The following is a 10,000-nucleotide window of genomic DNA, read 5'->3' on the forward strand; positions in this document are numbered from 1 at the left end:
GGAGGTCGTGAGCGTTGAGTTTGGACTCAAAGATACTTTTGATATAAAAATAAGCTTATCAGATGAAATAGCTACTGCCACCGCTGGTCATTAAATCTCCACCAGCTGTAGTGAACGACAGAAGATACAGAAAAGTAAGATTTAACAGATGAAGCAATGAAGACAAGAGTGAACAGTGGACAGAATCATCAAAAGGGAAGCACCACGCAGAGTTACGAAGACAAACACGACAGGCACTTCAACAGGCAGAATGGTAACCAATTGCGCACTGAAAACACACTTACCAATTTAGAATACAGCAAGGAAGCCATGGGGAGGAGAACACAACGAAAATCAGACATATTGAAAAGTCCCTCATAATTAGATTGCAAAGATCGGCGAAGGACAGTGGTAGGGGAAGGGAAGGGAACCGTGGTTGAGTATGGTAAGGAGGGAGGGAACGGTTGATGGGTGGAGGCTAGTTATTTCACGTCATTGTGGAAAAATGGCGATATTCTTATTTAGCAAAGGAAAATCTGTGGGAAAGAGTTTGATGACCTTCGCTGGCCCTTCGCCGTATGCTATGATGATAGAAAGTAAATAATAAAAACAAAGTTTCAATAATATAATCACTGTTAAGTTTAGGAAACACAGATGTGTGTAAGTATTGGTTTGTGACTCGTCTGTAGAGTAAAACACCTACTTCCAGTATAGCTATTTTGAATATGGGGTATGTTTAGAATATCCAAATAAATTACCTTACAAGTAAGACAATTCATAAACATTTCAAAACTGCGGGAATGACATAAAATGTTAATCAAATTATTATTATTATTATTTTATTTTATTTTATTTATTTATTTTATTTATTTTTTTTTTGTGTGTTAAATCAAGGATAAAAACAAAGGGAAGAGTTAGTGTTGTTACCGCCGCCGCTGCCGCCGCCGCCGCCACTGCTTCTGCAGAATATGGTGACGTAATTGCCCGACCATCTCGCCTGACAAATGTCTAGTGAGTGTGAATATGATATTATTTACCTGATGCATTGCTGGCGGCAAGTGTGACTGCTACTGGGGGCCGAGCAGGGAGACTGAGCACTACCTGGTTATTACACGTGTCTCGACGGGCCACCAGCCAGCACCACCTCTGAGTAGCAGTGGCGTTATGCCACCGTGACGTTCAGCTTAGGACAGCGGCATTCTTGGCCCCTCGCCACTAACATTTATCAGACCCAGGCCACCACCCGCTCAGCGCAGCCTCTGCCTGCCACGCACCCCTCTTTGTCATTATGTATTAGTTAATGTCGAAGTAATCAGGTTTCCTTGATTTGCTTTTTTTTTTTTTCTTCCTTTACGTGTGACACGTGAGGAAATAGGAGACTTTTTTTCTGGTGTCGCTGACAGCTAATGTCACAAAGCATATCTACCGCAGCCAAATTTATCCATGAATGGAACATTTGTACGTAAGGGATCCTGTGGTACAGTGCGGTACAGTGCTGTTTCAGAGAAGTTTTGCTCTGCATCGTCTATAAATAACAGAGGATTGGATCAAAATGCGAATAGTTTTGTGGAAAATCGAATATTCTTTAAATTTACGTGTGTTGACAAAACTTCTATAGTTTTAATGTCAGTTTTTTTGGTGAATTTCCTTCACTCACAAATATTTCTTGGTTGTCAGCCATTTCGCGCAAGAGTGGTCGCAAGTATACAGTGATAAGATCAAATAAATCAATAGATAAGTCTCACTCGTACAAGAAAGTCGGACACTGATCAGGTACAAGGGTTTACTTGCGTCACCGTCTGGGCAGCGGCAGCAGCTCCCGCAGCTAGTATGAGTCAGTGACACTGTGTGCACGCGGTATCTTTTTAAACGGCATGTCTGGCATTTAATAACAAGGCGTTAACTCACTGTGTACATTGTTACTTCGATGGGTGGAAATATCAGCCCTCCGAATGAATAATGATAAAGGATGCCTGTGTGAAACTAACTCAAGTGAGTTTTGCGTGAGGCTTTCTGTCTGTAACGGCGGAGTCTCTGGGCTGTTGTGGGACGAAGTACCGATTTAGATGACTGTCTCGTGTCTCGTAAGTACCATTTTACTGGGGCACAAAGGTAAAACTGTGTCACCCACTTGGCATCCCACTAGAGCTAGAGCTGAGGGTGAACATGTGGTAATCGTATATCAGGGTCACTCCTGCAAGATTTAAGTGAGGAACTTAACTGCCAAAACAAAACTATTGCGATTTTTTTTCATACATACATTATTTCAAAACTCTGTACACAGCTTACTTCGGCAAAGTTTAGCGGTCAAGACGCAAAATTTGTGGAATAATCTTACCAGTATGCCGTAAGGAGTCCGATGAAATGTATTTTAGTTTTTTTTTTTTTTTCACTCAGCGTAATAAAGTGTGCGTCTCGCCTGTATGGACAGTGACAAGCCGGAGCGACACTCGTGTGTCACTCAGCAAGGCAGCACAACATGACGTACTGCTTGGCCTGCTGAGCGACCCGAGGCACTATCCATGGGTACAACGCACCTTGTTAGAGCTGGCGGAACATAGCTAGTTAGGTGTCAATAGGACTGCATCATTCATTAGAAGGAGAGGAGGCGCCACGCCATTTTTCACCACAGTCTTGTCCGTCCTTGCTGAACCAACCCTTTACTCGCTTTCCTTACTCCCTCGCCCTACCAACACTCCTTTTCCCTCCTATCTCATTCGCCACCTTCCTGTGTCACCTTAACACAACACAGCCTCATGGTATTAATAACAATAAGAAGACGCCCAACTGCGCAGTCTCCAGCTCACTTTGACCTGGCGCGCTAAGCGACGTGGCCGTAGACGTTCTAATCTCTAGTGCTTGAAATTGAAGAGTAAACATTTAGTTAGAATTCGAGGGTGACAATTTGGTTCGTCTTCTCATGGGAAAAGGAAGTAACAGAGACCATATATTTTTCAATTACGTATGCATACATATAATCATTTTATAGTTACCTCTTTTATATTTTATCATTATCATTTCTAAGCACGAGTGTACGACGAGCCACGGCATTTAGCATGCTGGAGACCCATCCTGATAATAATAATAACAATTATTATCATTACTATTATTATTGTCATTATTATTTTTATTATCATTATTATTATTATTATTATTATTATTATTATTATTATTATTATTATTATTATCATTATTATTATTATTATTATTTCTATTACTATTATTGTTGTTATTATTATCATTATAACTTTATAATTTTTGGTGACGCAGTTACAAGTATGAGCGGTGTTGTTCCTTGGTCTTTCCGTGATGTGCACTAATCTCGCCAGAAGTGGTTTGTTTGCATGGTCCCTGAACTCAACGTTAGGTTTAGGTGGATGGTTCCGGCGCACGCGATCACCACATGTAATAATCTCTTTTAACTCGCACGGTTTGGGACACATCCACTGACTGGACCTGAGGCATGAGCTTTGGATGGGGGAGCTTGATCGTGTGCTCCACCTCGACTGAACTAACCTCCGGTTCAGCTGGTGGCGCCGCCAGCTGGATGGTGCACTCTACTGCCTGCTCTGACTGATCTGTCTCAGGATGCGGAGAGAGGTTCAGCACACTGTCAGCAGTCAGCAGCACCTCGTCAGAGTGTTCCTCCAGCTGGGTGGTGTAAACAGTGTAGCCGAGAGATTTGCTTCTTCCTTTCGCAGATCTGCTGGCAAGACGGACTTGCTCCTCTCGCTCGCTGTCGTCCACAGTCAGTAGGTTACCGGCGCTGTGTTTTCGTAATTGAATCTGTGGGGAAGCGTCATCGCTGCTCATCGCAGAGTTTTCCGGTGGCTTTTTTAATTGTACTATTTCGCCCCCAATTTTGAATGTACATTTATTGATTTTCTTGACATTGGTGTTGGCATCCTTTTTTTTATTTTTCTTTGATTTGTCTTCCTCGTTCCCCTCATTCGCCAACGAGTCCTCTAAGTCTAGCTGAGTCCCCTGTCCTCCCTGATCAATTCGTCTTGCTATACTAGATAAACGGCGTCCCAGCGCGGCTCCCCGCTCCTCCTCTCCTCCTCCCACACTTACCACATTGGTTAGAGCGGCCTCAAACGGCTTTCGTACCTTTTGTTTCATCAAAAATTCGTCCTGCTTGGCCATAACCGTTGCGACCTGGGGCATAGGCACATACTGTGGCTCCTTCGGCATCGTGAAGTAATCTTCCTGCGTCCCGAGATGACTGATGCTACTCACACCCAAGTCAGTGCGTGGCTTAGCAGAGGGCTGCAGGAGGGGCAGCGTGCGGTATGGCTGCACAACAATACACCTTATGAGCGACACTGCTTTTCATCCAGATGTTCTATACCACTCAGAAAAATTTTGAGGCTGGATGGCTCTTAGGTTTCTTTGTTAAATTACTAACTAGATAGTGCATGACTCAGGCCCACGGTGTTCACATGAGGCTGCTCACAACGTACTAACTAAGAGTACCGAGGGCAACATGCTCCGACCACTAGACAGGAACACTACACAGAGGAATTATTTGACAACACTGAAATCTCAAGACCAGTTTCCTGTCTAGATAACAATCATGGAACAAACTTCTCCTGTCCTGTGTATACAGCTATTTAACTAAGTCTTCATACACATGTAGTCTTTATCTAAGGTGAAATTCAAGTAACTTATCTTACACAAATCATACATAACAATAACAACGCCATCAAATAAATGCTAATTCTTAATACTGAAAATGTGAGTCTCCATATAGAAGATACAGTTTTGGTGGGAAAGATCTAGTATTGTGACATGCCAGGACAAGCTACGGAGTAACCACTTCTTCATGCACTTGACTAAACATTACTTGGACACTGCCATGACATCACTGATAAAACATGGTGGACCTTTACTTTATGTACTAGTCAGGCAAACATAGAAACTCTCGCAAGCACCGAGAGTCAGCTAGAGAAGGGATGACCACCTCAGAGAGAACTATAGACAATCCTGTCCTTGTTTGGGCAGACCTGGCGCGCCCCACGCATCAGTATACCTGGGTTTGGATAGACAACGTATCCAGATTGGTGGGTTGTGGCTGCTGCTGCTTTGCGAAGTGAGTCTTGAGAGAGAACTGTGTCTTGGGAAGGGATTTTACAGCAGGGTTCTGGAGGGACATACACAGTAATGAGTTAGAGGGTTGGATACTTGCCCTAAAGAGGCTGGGAAGGGCACCGCCTTGTTCTTCAATAGCTATATGCGTGAGGTGTGTAAGAAAATGAAGTGGTGAAGTGAATATCACTGGCCTCAGAGAAGTATAGCGATCATGTAAATCGTGTTATAAGATGCACTGCGAAGGAATTATTTTAATGAATGTATTGTGATTCTTTATTTTCAAATTTTTTTATTACATTTTTTTTACTTATTTTATTATAGTGATAAGCAGATACATGTTTAAAAACGTTGGACTCGATTCAAGACAGTGCTCAGTTCCGCGCCTCTTTGTATACATAGTTCTATGGCATTCTTTCAGTATTTATGGAAACATATGTTACATAATACTGATAATTTAATTCAAATTGACTAAATGATTATATAATCTTTATAACTGTACCTTCAATGATCTTTAAATAAAAATTGACGTTTCGCTAGAAAAATATTTTCTACAGAACTCAATTAACAACCAATTTAGACAGCTTAGACTTAACACAGGACTCAAAATTACTTAGTACAACAACGTGAATTCCTATTTTTGATGACCATTTAGTTAATTTTGAAAGCGGAGGACCTCGCACAATCCTCCAGCTCCATATGAAAACTTATGCAGTGCCGAAAAAAGACCAAAGCGATACTGGAGTGTTCACATTTTATGAGACACTCCGAATTACTGATGTCATAAGTAAAGGTGTGTTCTTGTGTCATAAAAAAGTGACGAAGGAATACAATGTAGTTGAATTCTTAAGTGTCAAGATTTTAGAATTATCTAAAACCGAAAGGTTTCTTATGGTGCCGGCACAATAGACACAACATACCACAAAGATTGAAAGGACTTACCTCTGACCGCGCTAAGGTGGGATTGGCAATGCCTGGCAGTGGCACTCCGCCGGACACTGGCACTGGGACAGGGGTGGGGACCGGACTGCCGTTCACGAGCGGCGGTGAGGTTGAGGCTGAGGCAGCCGATGCTGACTGCACCCCGCCCTGCAACAAAATACCCAGCTATCTCAATGGCATTGCCTCCTTGTTTACAGAAGCTTGATTACTTGCAGTTTCGTATCGTGCTTGGCCTGGTGACCGACCTGTGTCCTGCTCGTGCTGAGTCAACCTATGGTTTTGTGGGATAAAGATATGTATGGCAGCAAGTTGGCGGTTGGTGGTTATTAAGGGACCGACGTACGGTTATGCGTGCCAAGAGCTGGGTAGGAGGACGGAGCTGCCACGGCCCACCCCATTCCTTCCCGCCCTGTCAGCGTGTTTGAAAGAGCAAACGTAACGTTGTGGTAACTCACCAAGGTGTCGTAATTCACGTCATTGAAGATTAGCACAGATCAAGATACGCACTTTAACAGCTGTTATCTTTCATTTTGATTTTGCTAAAAAGTATATGAAAGCATTGAATTATAAGGGCCCTTTTTTCTTTTCTTTTCACTAACTTTAACTTTTAGAATGTTAATAAAATGCAGAGAATGGGGAGATACTAACACTGTTTTATTCCCTAGAAACAGGAATGGAGACGAATGTAACATACCACCACAATATCCTGGTTGCTTGAATTTTAGTGTGTGTATATAATGGAAGAAAAGTATGAGAACCAAACGAGCAAGTCAGAGAAGGGAGGTTCGAATGGACGGACATAAAGGGAGACAAGATAGAGGGAGTAGGAGGGGGAAAAGTATGAAAGACAAGGGCTACGGGCAGAGTGTGAGTCATCGCCTGTTCTCAGAATATCTAAACACTACTTGGCACTCTCATCACATCAGCCTCTAACCAGTTTTAGAAACACTTCTGACGTTGTTCTTGACACCACTCTCCACCAAACAATACATCTATGGTAGAAATGTATTGATGATAAATAAAGTCCTCAGTGTAGAATATGACCAAGTTCTTTCATTGATTCGTGAGACTTTGGTTAAGTCTTGGCCTCACAGTGGAAGGAGTCAGGGTCGAAATCGCAGGCGAATGCGGCCAAAAGTCTGATCATGCAAGCTTCCGGCAATGCAGACTTGGGATTATAGGGTGGACATGTATCCCGTGAAAGAGGAAGAACTTTGACATTGTTCAAACTGTGCCACTCATATGCATGGTGTGTGTGTGTGTGTGTGTGTGTGTGTGTGTGTGTGTGTGTGTGTGTGTGTGTGTGTGTGTGTGTGTGTGTGTGTGTGTGTGTGTGTGTGTGTGTGTGTGTGTGTGTGTGTGTGTGTGTGTGTGTGTGTGTGTGTGTGTGTGTGTGTGTGTGTGTGTGTGTGTGTGTTGATTTATTAATTATGTTTTCATGTTTGTCTACTTACTATTAGCTGATTAGTTTCTCTAACCTCATGGTTATATAACTTCACATTGCTGTCCCTACAACTTTCATCTCACTTTTCGTGCTTACAGTTGAGTAAAATGTTATACCGAATTACTGACATCAATTAAGCAGTGCCGATTAGTAGCAGGAACATGACTAAGGTACTGTTGTAGATTGGTTCAAGTGCCCACAGACAGCTCTTCCAGCTGATATTTGCCGGTGACGATTCATGATGGACTTGATCTCAACTTTTATGTGCTTCAGTCGCCGTTGGGACGGTTGATTTGTGTACACAGAGAGCTTGTCATTTTCTTAGATGTTCTAGTTTAAGATATTTTCAATTAACCTTTCTGAATTGATTTTCGAAAAGGTTAATGGGACGATAATGATAGGATGCACAGCGGAACACTCACTGGAGACTTACTTGGCTGGTGTTAAGACATATAGGAATGAATTTAAGTAAACGTGTTTTTTTTTTTCCACGATCAATGTTGTTTTCCTTCTTATCGATGTTTTGAAAGTCAGAATGAAGAGAGTTGAACTGAGACGATTACAGACGTTTTGAAGTGTAGAAATTTTAAGAAATGGGAAGAGATTCATGAGTGCACCAATCAGCCACCGCACCGGAAAGGATCACGGCAGAGGCAGCGTGGCACAGATCGTGACCAGCTCAGCTTTACAGTTGTGGGTGCTGGCTATACTCATGTGTCTTCACTACCTAGTTAGTGAAGATAAATTTTGATGAAAACTAACAAACGACAAGTGTTAGAAAACAACAGGTAAGAATATGATAGAAAAAAATGTGAGGCATTTGCAGCTAATACAGATATAGCAGTTTTGCTTTCACATTTTGATTTTTAGTGTAAATAACTGTACTGAATTTGCTAGTGTATTGTAACATGTGACTTTGTGTATCGCATTTGATGAAATGATCAAATGTTTAATAGGAACTTTACGTAACACGTACTGGCAAACCTTGTTTATTTGTTTATTTATTTATTTGTTTTTTTTATTGATTTATTTGTATATTTTCATTTATCCTATTTTGTTTTATTTGTTGATTTGATGTGTGTGTGTGTGTGTGTGTGTGTGTGTGTGTGTGTGTGTGTGTGTGTGTGTGTGTGTGTGTGTGTGTGTGTGTGTGTGTGTGTGTGTGTGTGTGTGTGTGTGTGTGTGTGTGTGTGTGTGTGTGTGTGTGTGTGTGCGTGCGTGCGTGCGTGCGTGCGTGCGTGCGTGCGTGAATGCGTGCGTTCGTGCTTGAGTGCGTGAGTGCATGCGAAGTTGCTTCTCCGAGTACAAAACACAGGATTTGGCGCCAAATTCCAGTGATCAATATTCTTTTAAAGATGTTATACTGTTAAAAGAATATGACATCTGGGGCCGTATTAATGAACACGTTGAAAGCTAAAGATACTCTCAAAGTAATGATTAATGTCAACATTACTCACAACTCCAAAAAAGATTCTCAGAGTTGCGAATTTCCCCTGAAAGTGCTGTAAAGGTGGGTAAGAAAAAAAGTACTTCGAAAGGTTTTTGCATTTGTTAAAAGGGGTTTATTTTGTCAACAAAGGTGGAATATACGTATATTTAAGTACAGACATAGACACGCACACGTGTGTGTATGTGTGTGTGTGTGTGTGTGTGTGTGTGTGTGTGTGTGTGTGTGTGTGTGTGTGTGTGCGTGCGTGCGTGCGCAAGCGCGCTTGTGTTTGTGAATGTCTACCTATGCAGTAATTGTATAGGTTTTCTTTGCTTGGAGGTCACTCCGGATAATCTTTATTCTTTGTTATATATTTTTTTTCATTCTTTCCTCTGTGATGTTTACAAGAAATAATGTTTCATAGCTTCACTATTTTTTCACTTTTGAATCTCTTGCCGTGCTGTGCGTCCATCTTGCAAAAAGTGTCAGGTTGGGCTGGCAGTTATCGAAGAGTCCGAAAATTACATACATCTCTGAATAATCCTCAGAAATGCTCTACAATTACTTAAGAATATTCAATATTAATTCACAAACATAAACTACCGCCAAGGGAGCGACATCTTGTTGTATTTGATTCTCAATAACGTTGCTACTTTTACGAAAGCCGCTGCTTTAATGACATTTCCACAGCTAGGAGTAACTTTTACTCTGAAAGAAAAAATGCTTTAGGAACAACCTCTCAGAATAAAATTGAGGATAGAAGCACTTCTAGAAGTACTTATAGGAGTCTTTATTAATACCGAGCATGGTGAGCTTGTGCAGTTCCTTTTTTTTCACTTGTTAGATCTTACCATTAGGAAAGAAAGAAAAAAAATCAAAATGACTGCCTAATCGAGTATTTATTATTTTCATTTCTACTTTGCAATGATATTAGCTTCGAAAAAGCCTTTGAAAAATAAATAAGAAAATAGAAAGATTCATTATACAAAATCTGATAAGATAAAGAGGTGATATCACTGCAGCTTCTCCTTTACTTTCTAAATTAAACACAATTTCTGTCACTTGCACCACTGCAACGTTCTCTGTCTCATTCATATAAATTTTATGGTTGACTGTTT

At 41.3% G+C, this 10,000-nt stretch overlaps 1 protein-coding gene across 1 annotated transcript in view; it reads right to left on the minus strand.

Moving 5' to 3' along the window:
• Window positions 1-10,000, minus strand: part of LOC123519080 — a 67,977-nt gene that overhangs the window by 10,684 nt on the left and 47,293 nt on the right. Inside the window, exons 6-8 of the mRNA XM_045280267.1 lie at window positions 6,010-6,156; window positions 5,012-5,122; window positions 4,090-4,275 (exon numbers count right to left, since the gene is read on the minus strand). Coding sequence (XP_045136202.1) covers window positions 4,090-4,275; window positions 5,012-5,122; window positions 6,010-6,156 — 444 coding nt within the window. The remainder of the gene's footprint in view (window positions 1-4,089; window positions 4,276-5,011; window positions 5,123-6,009; window positions 6,157-10,000) is intronic.

Source organism: Portunus trituberculatus, chromosome 44 (assembly GCF_017591435.1).
Source record: "Portunus trituberculatus isolate SZX2019 chromosome 44, ASM1759143v1, whole genome shotgun sequence".
Lineage (NCBI taxonomy): Eukaryota > Metazoa > Arthropoda > Malacostraca > Decapoda > Portunidae > Portunus > Portunus trituberculatus.